General features: G+C 46.6%; 1 protein-coding gene and 1 long non-coding RNA gene across 7 annotated transcripts in view; one reads left to right on the top strand and one right to left on the bottom strand.

Moving 5' to 3' along the window:
- Positions 1-8,874, bottom strand: part of LOC121042974 (uncharacterized) — a 31,834-nt gene extending 22,960 nt beyond the window's left edge. For both annotated transcript variants that reach the window (XR_005796574.1, XR_005796576.1), the window contains exons 1-2: positions 8,328-8,874; positions 7,826-8,161 (exon numbers count right to left, since the gene is read on the bottom strand). This is a non-coding gene — a long non-coding RNA (uncharacterized LOC121042974). The remainder of the gene's footprint in view (positions 1-7,825; positions 8,162-8,327) is intronic.
- Positions 8,082-20,165, top strand: part of LRATD2 (LRAT domain containing 2) — a 29,966-nt gene continuing 17,882 nt past the window's right edge. The window contains exons 1-3 of one of the 5 annotated variants that reach the window (XR_005796573.1): positions 8,149-8,342; positions 8,936-10,170; positions 18,790-19,587. Coding sequence is in view for 3 of the 5 variants with exons in the window: in XM_040494415.1 (XP_040350349.1) it covers positions 9,032-9,973 (942 nt within the window). In the remaining 2 variants the exon portion in view is untranslated. Of the gene's footprint in view, positions 8,398-8,935; positions 12,400-18,789; positions 19,588-20,165 lie in introns of those variants that run through there. The other 4 variants (XM_040494415.1, XR_005796572.1, XM_040494411.1 and 1 more) reach the window with 4 other exon arrangements.

Genomic DNA, 20,165 nt, shown 5'->3' with positions numbered 1-20,165 from the left:
AATAGGTCCTTATTGTATTCCTTTCTTTTTTTTTTCTTTTCTTTTCTATTTCTCCTACTTCACCCATTTTACTCCATCTACTTCTTCCTGGTTCCCCTTCACACCTGGGTTTTACGAACTAAGCACACACTTGAAACTCAAAATCATTTTTTGGAAGAAATGCTTCTCCTGAGTCACATCAAATGAGAATATCAGGCTAATCCAAAGAAGAGTGTGTTTAGTCAGCACATATTTGTTAAGCATCTACTGTGTGTAGGACACTATACTGGACAACGAGGGTTCAATAGTGACACATCAGTCTAGATTCCTTGAGACACAGGCAATGATGAAATAAGCAAATATAATCACTACTGTAATAAGTGTTATGTAGGAAACAAACAAGCTGAGGAAGGGTGAGGTGTGTAACAAGCTAGTTAGCAAAACCCCCTCTAAGGACTTGACTTAATTGGAGGCATAAAGAAGACAAAGGATTTAGCTTTGTTTAGAGTGGAATTCTAGAACATTCCAGGCCCAGGGAATGGATCTGTCAAGGCCTGAGGTAATCACAAGCCTGGTGTCGACAGGAAACCAAGGACTGACGTGGCTGGGACATACGTAGTGGGCAAGTGGGAAACTGAGAGGACATGATGTCGGAAGGGTGACGAAGAGTCAGATTCAGGAATGAATGCAAAGGTAACAGGTGAGGGCCTCATCACCCACAGGTGGGACCAGGGGGAACGTGGAGTATGAAGACAAAGGAACTCTGCCATACTGGTTACTATCTGGGCCTGCTGGGCAGCTAGCTCGAGGTTACCCCTACTCTGTGGCACTGTTTTATTTATGTCTGACTCTTGACTCCGCAAGGCACTAGCTGTATTGCCATGGGCAAGATCCTTGAGGATAATGATAACAACGCCTACCTCGTAGGTGAAGGTCTTAGAATGGTGCTATGCATAGTAAGCATCTCACAGACGTTAGCTGCTACGATCTTATTTACTTGTTTGTTTATTACCACCTCCGTGAATTCTCCATCATTTGAGGTGTATGTAATCATCAAGCTCAAAGGCTCAGAAACCAACTCTGACAACTCACGGAAAGTGGAGGGACTTAGCCCACAGAGTCAGAGGCATAAAGCCAGCCCCTCACCTCTCAGCTTACTGATTGACAAAAGGAAATATAATTATTAAGTCAATTTGTATTCTTTGTAAGCATGTCTTATGTGAGTCCCCAGATGCCTCTCAGAAGGTTGCTTAGCTGGCAGGGAGTAGCACATGCTCAGTAATGTTAATGGCTGGTGTCCGGGCTCTGTAAAAAATATCTTTTGTTTAACCCAGGAGATCTAAGATATCACAATTTCAACATGTAATCACTCAGAAAAAAAAAAAAAAAAGTAAGATATTTAAATTTTTTGTGTCATAGTGTAAGATTGGTGTGCATTTTACATTTACAACCCATTTCAGTTCAGACCAGTTACATTTCAGGTGCTCAATAGCCACATAGGACAGGTGGCTATCATGTTGAACAGGACAGAGCTATAATTTCTTGGTGAAATTAGCTGCATTACCTGTGCTTAACTTCTTAATCCCTCTGAAATTCAACTGTCTCGTAGAGTGCCTGGCACACATAGGTGTTTAGTAAATTTTATAAGTAATTGCTTATCTCTAAATTAAGAACAATCCTTTCCATGTGTCAAACACAGTTCTGGAAGCTGGGGATACCTCAGTGAACAAAACAAGGATCCCTGACTTCATAGAGCTTATGCTCTAATTAGGAGAGATAATAAACAAAAATAATTAATAGAGAAATTAAAGTAGAATCCTAAAAGGTGATAAATGAGTTGAGTGATCAAGAAATTGATCAGGAAAGAATAAGGGGTATGTATGGGAGGACATCTGGAATTTTAAATAGAGTTGCCAGGGAAGGCATACGAAGAAGCTATCATCTGAGTTAAGACCTAGCACACCATGAAGATATCTGGGGGAAAATGTTCCAGGTAGAAGGAACAGCAAATGTTAAGGCTGTGAGAGAGGAGCATGCCCATCACAGGAGAGGAATAGTAAGGTGCCTGTGTGTCTGGAGGTGTGCGTGAAGAGGTGCCAGAGAGGTAATGGGGAAGGTGGGCCAGGGCTTTCGGGACTATTTTAGGGACTTTGGCCCTTCTCCAGGGGAGATAGGGAGCCACAGGAGGGTTTTGAGCAAAGGAGTGATCTGGTTTGGCTCAGAGTCTCATGGGATTGCTGGGGGCTGCTGGGTTGTGAACAGATTATAGTGGGGTGAGTTCCCCATGGGGTTCCCTTGGTCCCAGGCCTAGAAGTGGCTTGGGGAAAGTAGACAGAAATTGACCAACCAGATTTGTTGAGCCCTATGCCCCAAATCCTGGGTGGGTGGTCCCCCTAATCTGTCCTGAAAAAAGCCAAGCTGAACAAATGCTGCCTTCCTCTCTCATGTCATCCCTTTTCCCTGGAAGCATGAAGAATGCCCAAGGAAAGAAAAGGGGGTTGGGTTCGCTGTGCTAAAGCTTTTCTCATTATTGACAGCCTTGTCTCCTCTCTAAATATCTCATCCTCCCCATTTTGCACAAGAAGTGCAAAATAAGATTCTTAGAATTTAGACTTTTTTTGAAATCTCTACATTTGGATTTGCAGAGATGCCAATATTTGGATTTATGGAGCTGTAATTTAAGCCAGTCTCTCCCCTGGAACCGCCTGGTGAAATGCATCTTTCATGAGGCTTCTGCAGGAGCCCAGCTACAAGCTCAGACTCCCGAGCACAAATCAAACTCTCCGGTTCAACATCAACAGTATGTTGTCAGGGGCCTCCCAAAACAGCAAGGATCTGGGGGGGACAGGCCTCCGTGTTTTCCCACTGGTGAGCCCTCTTCTAGAAAAAGGATTCAAAGCTTCCTCGCAGTTTGGCCACAGGATGAATGAATGCCTGGAGAGCTGATGGTTTGCGGTGGGTGGGGTGGGTGGCCGCCCGAGAGTCCTTCTCGGGGCATCTGGTCTTCATACCTACCCACAGGGCAGACTAGCTGTGGCCCAGCCTGCTGGGGAGAGCCCGCTCTGATTGTCTGGGGGCGGCGTAGGGGGAGGGGACGCAAATAAAATATGGGAGCCGATGCCACTCCCACTAGGCGGCCTCTGTGATTCCTTCCTTAATCTGAAGGTCAAGGAATAATTCAGTTAAAGTGCAAAACTCCTGCAGGTTTTAAAGCCCAAGAGAGCCAGCCTAGGAGGGTGGGAAGAGCAGCTCACAGGGGAAGAGAGACCTAGCCCTTGCCTCCTGCGGAGGAGCCCATTACAAAAAGAGAAAAAAGAATGAATGCCAAAGCAGGTTATCTGTGTTGTCTTTTTCATGGGCTGGCCCTGCTCCTGCAGTTGCTGCTGTGTGTATACAACCTCACCTCTGTGAGGTAGGTCTGGACTAAAACACCTGACTCACCTTGCTCCTGTCCCATCCCTGCTCCACCCCCCGGCAACACCCCCACGAAAGCCCTTGATTCAGGGAGGGCAATGACATCCATGTAGGGCAGCCAGCTGTCCCAGTTTGCCTAGGATACGGGACTTCCCGTGCTAACACAGGGATCGTCTCAGGCACACCAGGACAAGGTGGTCACTCTACATCCAGAGGACATAGCAGCCCACACCCTGGCCAATGTCTGAATGAACATATATGCTGCTGTTCCTCAGGCAGCTTGATGCAGCATGAAAAGTAGACTTGGAACCAGCTGGATTTGGATTTGAATCCAGCTTCTCTCACTTACAGTCAGCAAGATTCAGATCCCTGGGCCTTTGAGTGCTCATCTGGGAAATGTGAAAACACAGGATTAGTATGGAAATTTAGGAAGACCATTCCCACGACAAATGGTTATCCTTTTCCTCCCCGTGTTAAAATCATCATCTGGCTCTTACATGATGTGTGAATAATGCCTGGCATCTCCACAGTCTTTAGGGTTTACAAGGTACTTCCACATAAACGGTCTCACTGGAGGATTCATAAGACAAGGAGTAGCATCAGCCCCATTTTAGAGACTGGGAAAGGAGGCCAAATGAAGAACAGAGGCTCCAAGGTCATATACCTGGCAAACAGGACGCCAGCCCAGGTCACCTGTTTCCATTCTGCTACCGCTCACTTCTTACGATCTCAACAAAACCTCAGCAGTGGGTAACGGGTGCAGGTAAGTCTGGGAGTTTCCCCAAATAAGAAGGTGTGGAAGAACCTGTTTTCCAGCAAATTCTCTCAGCTATCTGCTGCCACTGTAAGCCTGGGGCCCAGCCTGGGGGAGCAGGCAGAGTTCCAGACTGCCTAATCAGATAATTCTGCCCTCGTGCTCCTGTTTTCTACATTCTTGGAGTGAGCCATTCAAACCACTACACCTGAAGAGTCTGTGCCCATGCCTTGTCAGGTAGAAATGTCAGCTCTCGATTATTCCCTGCTGCTCTGGACAGGGATACTGTGAGAGTGACTAACTGGCATTCAACACAGCTTGTTTTTATTGAGCGCCTCCTCCAAGAAGGTGTGTGGGATGTGACATTTTGGGTCACTGCCGGGCTGGGGGGATGAAGCTATGGTGTGGCTGAGAATCCAAATCCAACGAACATGTCTTCAGTGAGTGGCTGCTCTTTGGGAAGATGCCTTCACGGGGCTTCATCCTTTGCCTGCCAGGCTCCATTTGCATGGAGTGCCTTTTCTCACGCAGCCTGGCCCCTCTACTGGACGTGCGTCCTCTCCCATACTTTTCCGGTCCATTTTCCAAGGGCCTTCAAACTTCAAAGCCTTCCACCTCTCTGACTGTACCTCCCAACCCAGCCCCTTGCTCACTGGCTCCTTTCTTTCTCCTGAACATCCCAATTCCTTCCCACCTTGGTTAGGAATGTGAAGGGAATGCCAAGGCCAGCTCAAGTTCCCCTTCCGCAGGAGTCCATCTCTGACCATCTTATCCAAAGTAGGTCACCACCCCAACAGCCTCTCTGTAGCCACAGTTAATCCCATTACCCTATTTTAGTTTCTTCATGGCCCTTATCTCTCAGAAATCCTAATTCATTGACTTACTTGCCACCCCTCCCCCTGTCAGTGTATAAACGCCATCAGAGAAAGGACTTTGTCTACTGCGTTTTATCTCTGGCACCCAGTAAAATCAGCAAAACTCAAGAATTTGTCAAATCTTTAAACAAAGTGGTTATGAGCACAAGCCTCGAAGTCAATGGGACCTGTGAAACTGTCCCGCTTGCTGGGAGAAGTCATCTAGCCTATCTAAATTTAATAGAATAATAGAGTCAAGAGCTCACCGGTCATTGTCATTATTAATCTAGAGTTGTGTCACCCCCATGAGTCCAACACCCTTGATGGCAGGCATTTTGACACTCATTTTTATACCCACATACCTTGAAACTTCTCAGCACCCTCTACTTCCTCTTCCTTCAGGACATGTCATACTGTCCTAAGAAGTCTACTTATTTCTCTGTCTCCTCCACTACATTGAGTTCCATGGGGACATGGAGGTACCTAGTAGGTCTTCAAGAAATATGTTTTCAATCAAGCTCTCCCTAGAAAAGACATTTTAAGTACATGAATTAAAGAATAATACCAGGTGGTATATGATCCACTGCTGAATTATATATAATGAAGTGACAAAAGGGATAGTGGTAGAATTTGAATGGCAGAGATGGCCAACACAGAGATTCTCCGGGCCGATCAAGGAACCAGGTAGGTGAGGTGGTAGCACAGGATTGGGGCCAACTGGCGTCTACATCTCATCTCCAAGGCAACCATCACTTAGTTCTAGCTCTTTGATGTTATCCTGGAACATGGGCCTGATGGGCTCATATAGTTAGTTTTTTCAAGTGAAGTTGGAAATCTAAACATGAGATTTCCCAAGTGTAATTAATTAAATGATTATTGGAGATGAGCAAAGTATGTTTGGGAGCCCTATACAACCTCTGACCAAGATGATGAGATGGCAGTTGGGGCCCCCAAACAGGAATTAACAGAAGCTACCCAGGAGGCAGGTGATGGCCAAGGTTCCAGCAATGCATCTATCAAGCATTTATTGAGCACTTACTAAGTACCAAGCATTGGGATATAAAAATGACTCAGCACAAGTTTTCTCTGAGACTTTATAGTTGGTCAGTTGAAGAAACATTGCTGAGCCACTATCACATACATGAACAGATCTCCTCAAGACAAGGGGACAGACATCTAGACAATGAGGTGTGGTTTCCTAATTATTAGATCTTTGCCCCAAAGTGCTGGCAGCAAACTGTCATACCACCACATCCTTCTATGGATTCTCCCATCCCTAGCCAACCTACCCAGTAGCAGCTAAGAGCAAAGTGGCCTTATCACTACTGGTGCCTGTTGAACTTGTAGAATGAACGTGTGGTGTATAAGACAAGTCTCCCAGTCTAATAGACATAGGATGAGTCACCATTGCCTCTAGAAGCCTAACTCCTCCCTATAAAATGGGCACCTACATTGACACAAAGCTTTCAGGTAACAGCAGCACCTCAGAACATGTGCCTCAGGCTGTTCAGAAAATATTTAAATTTAATCTTCACAGCAGGCACACAGAAGTCTCTTTTTGGTCTAACTTATACTGTGATTTTAGACTTGCTGAAGGACTAACTTCCATCACAGCCCCACCAATATTGATCGTTCGGGCTCAAAAGGACCTAAGTAGATTGATTTTTTTTTTTTCTCTCTCAAACTAAAAAGGATCGCAGTAGCGTTAGTATATGCCTGTTTCCACTGGTTGGTATGCACACTGAATAAATAATAGTGTTACCTGGAAAAATTTAGTTAAAAGAAACAGTGATGGAAAACAGGGTAGAAGAGGTCTTAAATTGCATTCTTAATTCCACCACGCATTAGTCTGGTGTTCCAGTGACTGCCTGAGCTTGTCTATTAACAATGCCCCACCCCCACTCCAATCTAGACCTATTATTTTTTAAAAGACAAAGAACATTTTGGTAACCTGCATCTTAGGTACAAACAAAACAAAACACAAAACACACATACACAAAGAAACAAAAAGCAAAATCAGCATGGAGGAAGTGTCCACTTGTAGTGAAGGTTAATAGGCAATGCTCCTCTCCTGTCACTTCCTTCTGTAAACCAGCAAATAGGAAATACATCTAGGAGGGGCCTCTGCTAATTTGTTTTTAATTTAAGGACAATTAGACAATCCCTATGTCCCCTAGCCCCAAGAAAAACAAGGAGAGCTGAATGCTTTCTCTCACTACCGGATGACCTGGTAACATTAGAAACAAAGAGATTATGAAATCAACTTTGTGCTAACTTCCAGGGACATCTAATAAATGGAGCGCAGGGCTTGAAAGCAAGCCAGCAACTTAGTCTTTGTTCTGTTTTATTCTGTTTCCTTTCTGTGAACTTTTTTTTCCCGTTCTAGGAACACTTCTAAACTGAGCTGTCCTAGCAAAACATTCTTTTCTGTGACCTCTGGCAAGAAATACAATCTAGAGAAGAGAAGAGAAGAGAAGAGAAGGGAAGAGAAGAGAAGAAAAAAAAGAAAGGAAAAGAAGCAAATGTCTGTTTACTACCTAGTGACTATTCCTCCCTCTCCAGGTACTCTAGGAAAGAAGAGAAGAAACACAACAAACACCAAACTCTTATTTTCTCTCTCTCTCTCATCTCTGCATTGGCAGGTGGCGTATGCCTTCCAATTTCTTTTTAAAGCCATCAGCTGGGAAAAATACAAACTGAGCAAGCAGCAAAGACCCCCACAGCAAGCCTTAGCTCTAAGAAGGCAAGTAGGATTCCCAGGGGCCAGCGCAGACGGCGGCGATCAGTGTCAACCAGCCCGCCCGCCCGCCGGTTGATTACTTACCAGTTGGATTTAAACCCGCTCCGACGTGGGGGCGTGGTCTGGGCGGAGCCTCGCGGCCCGGGTGGGCGGGGCGGGGGCGGGGATCCCGGAGGCTCTGCGCCGTGTGGGAAAGACCTGGGCTCCGGGAGCAAGCTTCTGTCTCTTTAAATGCCAGGGGCTGCGCTCCCGCCCGGGGAGCCCGGAGCCGGATCTACAATCCCGTCCCTCCCGCTCCGGCGCTTGTTGCTCGCCGGGTCCGAGCCGGAGCTGCTGCCGCCGGGCAGCCTGGCTGCTTCCTTCTCCGCCTTCTCGCGTCCCACCTACCCCCGAGAGTAGGTTGAGGGGGAACAGCAGTCCCTGCAGGAGGGAGGGGGTCGGTGTAAACAGGTATTGCCCCCCACCTTCATATCTTGGGGCGCTACGTACCCGCGGGGGCAAGACATGCGTCGCTTCCCGCTGCCCAGCCTCGCTGCCACCCGCGCCTGGAGAGGAGGGATTGCGGATCCCACACCTGCAAACTCACCCTAGAAGTCTCAAGGTGCGGTTGGGGGGGAGGGAGGGGTAAACTCCCCAAGGCCTCCACCTCTCTGCGGGTGAGTTTTCGCAGGTAACCCGAAGCCCTAGGGCAGGCGCGCGGGGGAGGGGCGGGCGAGACGGGTGGAGAGAGCGCCGCAGGTGAGCCAGGTAGGGTGGTTCACCTGCCCCGGCCGATCTGCGGGATCCTCGCCGGTTTCCCCGAGGATGGAGGCCTGGGGGGCGTCTCAGGGGCTAAGTTAGGGCCCAGGGGTGAAAGGAGGATGAAGAAAAGGGGGATTGGAGTAAAGTTTCTCGTCTTTACTCCCTCCTGCCTGGGCTCGGCAGGTAGGGCGCCGGCGGAAGCTGTTGGAGCTGCTGATGCAATGGGCTTTTGCCCGGGCGAGGTGAAGTGCTGGGGGCGGGGTAGAGCTAGAGTTGCCCGGCCTCCTGTGACCGTGACCCTAGAGGTGGAGAAATGAGGGAAGGCTCGCCGCAACCGAGCCTCCCCGTAAAATGGCTCCAGCTGCTGGGCCCCCAGCCATTCTTCCTTCTCTTAAGAAATCGTCCCTTTCACGGAGGGTCCTACATGGCTTCCTTGCTTTCCTCTTCCAACAGGTGGCCTCAGCCCCTGTCCGGGGACCCGTGCCAATGACCCTAGTGGTGGTTTCGCTTTCTCCCCTCTCGGCTGTGTGAACGTGTATCCGCAGCGTGATGGGCAACCAGGTGGAGAAACTGACCCACCTAAGTTATAAGGAAGTTCCCACGGCCGACCCGACTGGCGTGGACCGTGACGACGGGCCTCGCATCGGGGTCTCCTACATTTTCTCCAACGACGATGAGGACGTGGAGCCGCAGCCGCCGCCCCAGGGGCCGGATGGCGGCGGCGGCGACGGCTTGCCCGACGGCGGCGACGGACCGCCACTGCCGCCGCCGCAGCCGTACGACCCGCGGCTGCACGAAGTGGAGTGTTCCGTGTTCTACCGCGACGAGTGCATCTACCAGAAGAGCTTCTCGCCGGGCTCCGCGGCGCTGAGCACCTACACGCCCGAGAACCTGCTCAACAAGTGCAGGCCTGGCGACCTGGTGGAGTTCGTGTCGCAGGCGCAGTACCCGCACTGGGCTGTATACGTGGGCAACTTCCAGGTGGTGCACTTGCACCGGCTGGAAGTGAGCAACAGTTTCCTGACCGACGCGAGCCAGGGCCGGCGCGGCCGCGTGGTGAACGACCTGTACCGCTACAAGCCACTAAGCCCGGGCGCCGTGGTGCGCAACGCGCTGGCACACGTGGGCGCCAAGGAGCGCGAGCTGAGCTGGCGCAACTCCGAGAGCTTCGCCGCCTGGTGCCGCTACGGCAAGCGCGAGTTCAAGATTGGCGGTGAGCTGCGCATCGGCAAGCAGCCTTACCGGCTGCAGATCCAGCTCTCGGCGCAGCGCAGCCACACGCTCGAGTTCCAGAGCCTGGAGGACCTGATCATGGAGAAACGGCGCAACGACCAGATCGGGCGCGCGGCGGTGCTGCAGGAGCTCGCCATGCACCTACATCCGGCCGAGCCGGACGAGGGCGACAGCGATGCGGCGCGGACTACGCCGCCTCCCGGGCGCCCCCCTGCGCCCGGACGGGAGGAAGAGGCCCGAGAGGCGGCGGTGCACTGAGGCGCGAGCCGAGTGCTGAGCCTTGAGAGGGAGCCGTTCGCCGCGGCCGCCACCCCCTCCCTCCTCTCACTCCCTCCTCCAGCACCTTCGGGGCCCCATCTGGGCTCCTGGGCCCTTTGGGAAAAGGAGAGGTGGCGAATTGCGCAGCCAGCTGTGGCTTGAGCTTTTATCTTGGACGGAGGAGGAAGAGGGAGCAGGTAGGAGCACTTTGGCCGGGGCGGGGGGAGGGGGGCACGTCCTGCCTGCCCGCTGGCTCTTTCTTTCTTTCTGAGGTGGGCCAAAAGGTGGACTTGCCCGACACTTCATCCCTGCTGGCCCTGGCTCCAAAATCGACCTTTAAGCACTCGCCCTCGGGGGTGGAGGGAAGTTCAGAGTACTGGGGCCGGCCGTTGCCTACCCCCCCCACCCCGCCCCACTTCCTCCCCTCCTCTGAAGGCCTGAAGGGTGCCCTGTACTGCGGCCTGGGTGGCGGCGCCCCGCCAGCTCCGAGAGCTACAGATCTGCTACCGCCACTCCCCAGGGGTGTGTGTGGTACCTGGGGGTAGCTGGGGATTCCTGGGGTGTAAGGCCGGAGACCAGGCCCAGGTCCGGGAGCAGCAGACTACAGCAGGGCAGGCCCCGCCCGTGAAGGGTGATAAATAGTTGGGTAAACTTGGGCTACAAAACAAAGACTTTGCTACCTCCCCCCTCACACCCCCGCCCGCAAGTAATTCATCATCTGGCGCTGGCTTCCAGCAGAGTCTCCTGCTCCTTCCTGCTCCAGCCACCACTTCCCAGGTTCCAAGTAAATCATTGTCACCGACCAGCTAGGGGAAGGATTCAATTATGGTTCTGTTTTGCCGCCTTTGTTTCTCACCTGCTATCGTGGGCACTTGGCAGCCTCGTTGTTATCAAAGGAGGGAATAGCCCTTTGTGTCTCAGATCTAATTAAAGCTGCTTGGCTGTGTTCCTCGGCAGGTCACCCAGGGGGCTTGGCTGGTGCCACCCCATAAAGTATCCACTACAGAAGCAGCCAAATGGGGTTGCCCTGGCAGGGATTAGTTAATCTCCCACCCATCACCCTAACCCCCTTCCTGAACAGTGAAGGTAACCTTTTTTAAAATGTAAGGCTTTGGTGGTGGGCTTGTAATTTTTTTTTTTTTCCTCCTCACTGTTCCTCCCCCTCACTTTCGCTTTTATTCTGCCCCGGATAAAATCTTAGGCTTGAAGTGGGCTCAACGACAAGGTGTTTGTTTCGCTAGCCACACCTGATGCAATTTAATTCAAGATGCAAAGTCTTGTTCTGTTGCAGCAGTGTCTTTGATCCTTGGAGAACACCCCTTCAGAGCGCTTTTGCAATTCAGAGGGGTGACAGCCATCACAAATTAAATGCCACCTGGTGTAGTCCGCACCAAATCTGGTGACAGTCCTAAGGCACGGGTTAGGGTTGTGAGATCTGTCAGCCACAGGCTGGCCTATACCATTTGGATCTGCTGCTGATCCTGTGTGCTTTACTGTGGGACTTTTAGAGCATTTTTACAACCCATCTCGTATTCCTCTGAGCTCTTTGGTAGTGTATGCCCTTGATTTCACAGTTCTTCTCTGCTGCAGATTGGCATTGCTAATGCCGTCTCAAAAGTTGAGTGAAGTTTTTCTTTCTCTTGGGAATCCTTATAGATGACACTAAACAAGTCCTTTTGTGAATGAATTCTCACAGTTGGATTGGAATTCTGTGTGAACATCCTATAGTGGTCCATGGGCCTTCTGCCCCGGGGATTTCTAACTCATGGCAACAAGACTTGAAGGATGTCCTGGTATACTTTTTTCAAACTTGGAAGCTGAGGCCATAATTTTTAACAGCCTAGACCGTCGTAGCACCTCAATATGAAATAATTTAATTTCAGGGACATTAGCTGTGTTCCCTGTTCTCACAAGGATCACCAAACAGGTCCTGTCACTTTGCTAAAGATGAACCACACTCAGCCCTGGTCTGGAACTTTGGAGAGCTACCAGTCACCTGTGGAGATGCAGATCTAGTTTTCCATGCTTAATAATGTCACAGTTTCATGTGTACATTCTTTCGCTCATGGAAAAGCTGAGCAAGGTAAGAGACCTTTAGGAGAGCCTAACATACCTAACAGATCTGGATTTTCTTTTATGCTTAACGCAGTAGTCGAAAGACCAATGTGCGGACAGCCAGAAGGAGAACAGCAGGACGGCACTTTCTAGCAGTTTTGGGCTGGCTAGCCAGCTAGCTCTTCCACTCCCCCATCTCTGTGTCCCTCCTTTGCCCTCAGTTGGAAAGTGAATGTCATTGGTCACATGGAGGTAACAGCAGTGACAGGCTGTTAAAAAGGAACTGCTTTTTTGTTTGTTTTTAAGTTTTTATTTATTTATTTTGAGAGAGCGAGCACGAGTGGGGAGGGGCCGAAAGTGAGGGAGAAAGAATCCCAAGCAGGCTCCGCACTGTCAGCGCGGAGCCAGACACAGGGCTTGAACCCTCGAAGCCATGAAATCATGACCTGAAGTGAAACCAAGAGCCCCCCGGGCACCCCAAAGGAACTGCTTTCCGTGAGAAGTCTCAACTTGAAGGAAGAACTTGTGAAATCCGCGCCCATTGTATCATTCTGCCTCCAGAGAAGAGGTTTTTGTGAAAATGAACCTGACGAGAAAATCCATCTACTCTGGATACGGCTTTCCCATGTAACGCATGTGTCTTTACTGGCTACCCGAGAAGTGAAGCGTGTAAATACAAAGAAGGATTTCACTGGAAGTTTTGTTAGGGTTCTAATGCTTTAAAGAAACAACCAACCAACGAAGGCTCCAAGAAAGGGGGACTCAATGGACTCCGCTCTCTCCTCAAGGTGGCAGTGTTGTGGATAAGTGAGTTCTTCATGTCCAGGCTATGGCTGCATCCGGCACTTTAAAAAAAAAAAAAAAAGATATATTTAATAATTTCTGTTTCTCCCTTGTAATAAGACTTCAGAACTGTTTTGCGCTGTGAAGTATGTATGTTCTCTGAAAGAAAGAAATATTGATTCTGACGTTCTTGAGAAGCTGTGGCAGGGATGAACAGGGCCGCGGACCGGACCGAATACTAAAAAGTAATGAAACAAATTCTATTTTCTTATTTGAGCAAATATTTTATTGAGACTGCTTATGTATGTCAGAGAAGCCCACAACTTCAGCGACACGACTTTTTGTATTGAAAGAACTACTTTTTGTAGCTTTTATTCCACATGTGGTTTCAAATGACTTTATAATAAGCACTAAAATGCCTAGCAGAAGACTTTACACCAGACCTTTAAGAAAGTTTTTAGTTTTTATGAAAAAAATGACACTTCGGTGGTTAACACTTCTCGTGTCTTTGGTGCTTCTGGCCCTAAGAGCACCACTAGACAACACGACAACCACATGGAAACATATTTTTGGAAGCAAAACTTTAATTTTATATGACATATGCTATGGAGAGTGAAGAAAATTTAATGCTACTTGTTTTCTATTTTTTTTTTCTTAAGATGGAATTCACTGTGTCGAAGACTCTTGATAATTATGTGATTGTCTAACCATTTTTTAAAATATAAATGAAAATACTAAAATCTCTTGTGATCATGGTCCTTGAATGGTTTTGTTTGAAAAGTTATGTTTTATTTGTGAAATTTTTTTTTTTTCAAATCGTGGTAGCTATGAACTTGACTGGTTTATTCAGATTTTCACTATGTTCTCTTCTTAGCTCTAATTCCTGTGACCCATGGGGAATTCCTTTGACTAATACGGTAAATTCTCTGTGTGTTTTATTTCCTGGTGAATTGTGTAAACTGTATTTTTGTTGAAGATTGTACGTTAAATCAATGTTACGTTCTCATACCACTTCTTGAGAAGGAGGTTCCGATTTGAAATTGTATCATTTCCTTCAAAATGAAGGGCAGTGTTTAGTTAAATAAAAGACTGATGACCTCTTTTGAACTACTTCCTCTTCACTATCTTATTAAAATAAAATCTGTCAAGTCCTTTTGAAAAGCGCTCTGAGGGTTTCCAATAAACCATCCATTAGTGTTAACTGAATTTATATTTTTTTCCCACTTGTATACCTTCTTCTGCCATATGCGGTCCAAAATCAAACTGCAATTTTTCTGCGACTGTTAGTGTGTTTCATCGTTACGTTGTTCAGTAAACATTTTGATGAATTCATTTAGTGACAAAGCCCGCCCTACGTTTGCTGTGTGAGAATTTCATCACCCATTGCTTCTAGGTTATCAGTGTTCATGAAAAATGTCTCCTAAACATAAATTTTCTGAGCGCATTGATTTTCAGAATCAATGGGAACATTGCTGATCACTACGCTCCCTTGTTGGAGTCTACACTGGGGCATTTTGGTATTAAGATCAGTTGCATCTTAAGTAGTTTCAGAGTCTCAGACAAAGGGAGTGTGCTCATTGGGTAGCTGAATTACAGAAAATGGGCAGATGTGACCATATGGCCCTGTTGGCATAGTAAGGAGGCAGGTGCCAGCAGTTGGTAGAGGAGCAGATGTGGCATCTGGGACTGGTGTGTGGGAGGTGGCCAGCACCTGAAACCATTGCCACAGACCTGTGAGATTCAAAAGCCTGGGCTTTGTCAACAGGCTCCTATGAAAAATGTAAATAGGAAGAAAGGTGAATGCAGAAGGGAGTAGGAAGCTCCATGGCGGGGAGCCCATTTATCCCCAGAGTGGGAGTCCTTAATTTATCATGGTTCTCACTGCACAAAGTAAAGGGAGGGGACCCTAATACAGGATGCGCATTTATACTTGGGTGATCTTGGTGTAGGCTGCTGTTCCCATTTCCTCTAAGTGGACCGAGCCTGCCTAATGTAGGAAAATGACATGTTTGGAGGCATTTAAAAGGACCTCCAAAATGAACAGGCCCAGAAAATGTGCAGAAGGGCTTTTATTTCCTTTTACTGAATTAACTGGGGAAAACTGCTTATTGAACGAATGTAGCAATTTTATCTGCAGAGTAGATGCAAGAGTGATTAGGGTATATTTGCGAGCACAAGATACTACTAGCTATTTATGAAGGGCTGGAGGATGTTGAGCTCTAGTCTAGGTACTAGAACACAGGTTACAAGCAACACCTTGAGAGATAGTCCCTGCCCTGGAGTTTGTTTCTCAGGGCAAATCAATTTCACACCTATGTTTAGGACAGATTCTAATCAAAGATAGCCCTGGAAAGTGCTGATGGTTGGTAGGTCTTCAAAGAAAGCAGATGGGTGTAGGGTTTGTTTTTTGTTTTTTGTTTTTTAATTTTATTTTTTTAAATTTACATCCAAATTAGTTAGCATTTAGTGCAACAATGATTTCAGGAGTAGATTCCTTAGGGCCCCTTACCCATTTAGCCCATCCGCCCTCCCACAACCCCTCCAATAACCCTCAGTTTGTTCTTCATATTTATGAGTCTCTTCTGTTTTGTCCCCCTCCCTGTTTTTGTATTATTTTTGTTTCCCTTCCCTTATGTTCATCTGTTTTGTCTCTTAAAGTCCTCATATGAGTGAAGTCATGATTTTTGTCTTTCTCTGAGTAATTTCACTTAGCATAATACCCTCCAGTTCCATCCACATAGTTACAAATGGCAAGATTTCATTCTTTTTGATTGCCGGGTAATACTCCATTGTATATATATGCCACATCTTCTTTATCCATTCATCCATCGATGGACTCTTTCCATCAATTTCTATTTGGGCTCTTTCCATGCTTTGGCTATTGTTGATAGTGCTGCTATAAACATGGGGGTGCATGTGTCCCTTCGAAACAGCACACCTGTATCCCGTGGATAAATGCCTACTAGTGCAATTGCTGGGTCCTAGGGTAGTTCTATTTTTAGTTTTTTGAGGAACCTCCATATTGTTTTCCAGAGTGGCTGCACCAGCTGGCATTCCCATGGGTGTAGGTTTAGTTGAAGTACTCCCTTCGGAGAATTCAGACCAAAATTGTACAAATGATGGCAAAAAAGAGGTAACTAATAAAATACTCTCAAAGTACTTAACCGGGAGGCTTCTAAATTCCCAGTGCCTAACCTACAAAGATAAACCAGATCCATAGTTTCTGTCCTCAATGTAACTTCCATTCTGACAGGTAAGGCAGGTAACTACTTGCCAAAAAGGAATTCACAGTAAGGAATTTCATTTCAGTCAGTGGGAATGTACAGGGTATATAAAAGAGGATCTCTCCATCAATGAGTCAGTGGAGGCTTCCATGAAGAAGCATTTATGCTGAACTCTGGAAGAGGTGCAGGAGAGAGCCAGGGGCTTCAGAGTGTGCACAGATTACATTAATTCGGTGGGGGGTGGGGAAGTCTGGGGAGTGAGCAAAAGAATGTTGAGTGCTCTCAGAATGGCTTTGCTTCATACTCCAGTAGGACAAAGCAGAGAGAGTTTGAGTGAGTGAATGAATTTGGGGATTGGGTTTGCTAGAGTAGAAAGCCTTCCTATCATCTAAAGGTACTGTCATAGCTCTGGTTTGAATAGGGTCAGGCAGCAGTGGGTTTAGGATGGAATGCAAAGTGGGAGCAAGTGAGTGATACTGTCTTTCCCTCTCCCAGAACTCAATTGCCAGCCAGGTTATGAAGTAGAGTGAATTTCGGTCTTTTACCTGATGCTATAATAAGTCTTTGATGCCTTGCTTGTGAAGTGTGGCCATAAATGACTCAGAAGATGAGCTCTGCTACTTTTGGGGAGAAACTTGTACAATAATGTAATTAACCCCCAAGATTTGATTGTCTTGATAGGTGCATTTTTTTTTTAAACCTCATAACTGAGGATTCTCAGTAGTTGGGCTAAACTGGAGAGACTCTAAACTAGAGAGTCTGACCTAGGTAACAAAGAACTGAATAGTGGTTAAGGCCTGACTGTCAAACTACCTGGGTTTCTCTCCTCTGCGCTCTGCTTACTATGAAGCTCGTAATCTTAAGCTTCGTGGGAGAGGTTAAATACTTGCTTGGAAGCTTTAGTTTATCTTCTGTACGGTGTGGCTTACGACGGTGGTCAATTCATTTCAGTCATTCTTGAAAAATATATAGTGTGTATAATAACATAATCGGACTAAAATAATAGTATCTACTTCAAATGGCTGTAAGCACAAAATGAAACATGCACATAAAGCGCAGATCAATAGCGATTATGATTGACTAGAGAAAATCTAGGATATTGTATGTGTTGAAAACCTTATTCAGAATGAAGTGACTCTCTGGGAGAGAGATCTTCCCTTTAGTTCTGGAGAATTTCTCAGCTAGATACACGAAATTGGTAAGGTAAAGAGATAACTAATACTTTAGTTGTCTCACTACTGCTATAGCATTTGAAATGTTTTCTTGAGCTTTGATTTTTAGTAGATGAACCGTTTAACTTCTTAATACGTTTTATTACGTTTACTCATTAATTCAACAAATATTTCCAAAGAACTTTTAAGGTACTAAGGTGTTGGAGAGCTGAGGAGCAATTAGAAGTGATTGTGTGGTGAGAATATTAACACTGATGAGGTCACCTTGTCCACAATGTCCAGTTTGAATCATCACAACAGCCTTTCTGGACAGATGCTCAGATCTCCATTTTATAGTTGAGGAAACAGGTTTAGAGAAATGAAGCGATTTGTCCATGGTCACATAGCTAATAAGCTACAGCTTCTGGCCTGGAACAGGAATGCTGGTCTCCAAAGCCCCAGGCTAGGACTCCCCCACTAGAAGATCATCTGGTCACTCCCCACTTTTGGCTGCCCCTCCCTCCTTACCCAAAAAGAATATATAGAACATTCTTCTGCTCTGACATTTGGCTTGTTGCGTTATCTGAGTAGCAGGTAGATTTTCATCCTGTTGCAGCAACTCTGAGGGCAGTGTGACCCTGGAAGCCAGAAGAGTCAGGAAGAGGAGAAGCAGCTCTCACAAGAGAGATTTTACATCCTTATAATGAGTAACGATCACCAGCCCTGGGTAAATGTTGACCATCCCTTAATTACCTCCACCCTCCCTGTGGCTGAGCATTGTGACAGTCCTACTGAAACTGTCCCTCTCTGTGCTTCTGTGACTCCCTTTCCCCCTTAAGGCCAAAGTCAGGTCACACAGGCCGACTTCATATCATGGCTCCAGCCCCTGGCCTGCTAGGTGGCCAGTGGGCAAGTGAATAACTTCTTGAAGCCACTTTGACTGACCTAAAAATTGGAGCTAGTAGGACGGTCTACTCCATAAGTCTGTTTACCAGCTTACATGAGATAACGTGAATCAAGTGCATCATGGAGCATGTAGGTATGGAGTGGTGGCCATATTGGCTCTGCCACAAATGGTGTGGCTACAAGTATGATATATGACCTTGAACAAGTCCCTTTACCACACCAGGACCCTGAATTTAGGACTCCCAACAGCAGTCCATGACAAGATTCCAAGTACAACTTTATCCTTTGAGATGGTTCTAGAAGTTGCTAGTTGCTTTAATTGATTATAATTAATGAATACTTATTCCTTGGCCATAGCCCTAAACCTCATTCATGTAAAAAATTAATATGTAAAAAAATTACTATGTAAATGTAAAAAAGTAATACTAGGATGACTGAACTTCAGGGAGTACTTTTATTATGAAAAGTAGAGACTATATAATGTTTTTATGAACCGGCAAATTTTGTTACAATATTTAATGTTAGAAACCAAATCTGGGCCATTGATGAGGTAAAAGGCAATGATAAGAGTAAATCTGTATCTCCTTTAGAAATAGTATTTCCTAGAATAAGTTTTTTGTTGCTGTTCCATTTGTAATTTTTTTTAATTTTGCTCTTTGAACACTGATTTTTTTTTCTTTTTTTTTTTGCACGCTAGGGTACACTTTGCTATCTGGCTCTACTGTTGGTGGATACATCAAAGCCCACGGAGAGAGAATTCTCTTGTATCTCAATGGATACACATGATTTATTCTACTTTATTCTAATGGGGTCTATTTCTTTTTATATTTCAGTAAGAGCAAGGTTGTTCATAAAGCCATAAAGCATCAAACGGTGGCAGTTCTTTGTGCTGACATCTCTTTTAGTACTTTAAAAAAAAACTTAATAGACTTTATTTTTTAGAGCAAAATTTATTTTTTAGGTTCACAGCAAAATTGGGTGGAAAGCACAGAGTTCCCATATCCCCCCTCTCCCAACCACAAAGCCTCCCCCAGGGTCAGCATGACTATCAGTTTCGCACATTGTTCCACTGGATGAGCCAACATTGACACATCATTAGCAACCATAGTTACATTAGGTCTCACTCTTTGTGTTGTGCATTCTATGGTTTTGAAAAGTATATCCACCATTCTAGTATCTGGGAATAGAAGACATGTCTCCTTCCTTTCTTTCTCTCCCAAGCTAAGAATTGGACTATTTTCAGCTCTTTATCAAGCCTTAAGGGACACTTCTCTGCAGGACCCTTCTGTTTTCTTTGCCATTCCGAATGATGTGTCTGGCTAGCATTGTGTTCATTCATTCTTTATGTATTGAGGCTGACCAGGCAACCTGCTACCCACTGGGGCTAGAAAGAGGAATACCACGAGGTCCCCGTGTCCAGGTGCCTACCCACATTCCGCTGAGCAAGACAGGCACATAGTAAATAGGACGGAGAATGGGCAGGCTCCAGGCGTTATAGCAGCACTGGCAAGGGGTGGGGGTGTTAGCAGCTAACCCCATGTGGTGGGGTTAGGGAAGGGGGGGCCAGAATGAGCTTCCTAGGCAAAGTTAAGTAGATAGGAGGAAGTCTTATCAGAGGAAGGTTCTGACATAATCCTGCTCCCATCTCATCAACCCTTTATTTTGGGAGCAAAACACACATCTGTCTCTGTACGAGGTTGGGGGAGTGGGGGGACATGAGAACAAATACCATAAATTGCTTAGTAATTCCTTTTTTTCTTTTTTGTAGCGCGGATACAGATTTCAGCCAACCAGGGCACATTATTGAAAGCTCTGAAAGCATAATTGCACTGCGTTAAAAGTGTTCTGTTCTCTTTAGCCCCATCCTCCAGCTACCTTTAGGCATAACCAAGCAGTTCCAACACAGTTGAGGTTGAGGCTGCTTTCTCTGTGTTTCGAGGGAGCTGAGAGGCTCTCATTGGAAAGGGAGTGGAGATCATTGCCCGGTGCTGGAGTCAGGCCTGGGTTGTCAGCCCAGCACCTCCCCTTTCTGTGCCACTTGGGCAGATGTCCTCACCTGGCTTGGGAGACCGG

Source organism: Herpailurus yagouaroundi, unplaced genomic scaffold (genome assembly GCF_014898765.1).
Source record: "Herpailurus yagouaroundi ecotype Mexico unplaced genomic scaffold, PumYag 186, whole genome shotgun sequence".
Lineage (NCBI taxonomy): Eukaryota > Metazoa > Chordata > Mammalia > Carnivora > Felidae > Herpailurus > Herpailurus yagouaroundi.
Note: the sequence above shows the minus strand (reverse complement) of the source record. Positions and strands in the feature narration are given on the sequence as shown.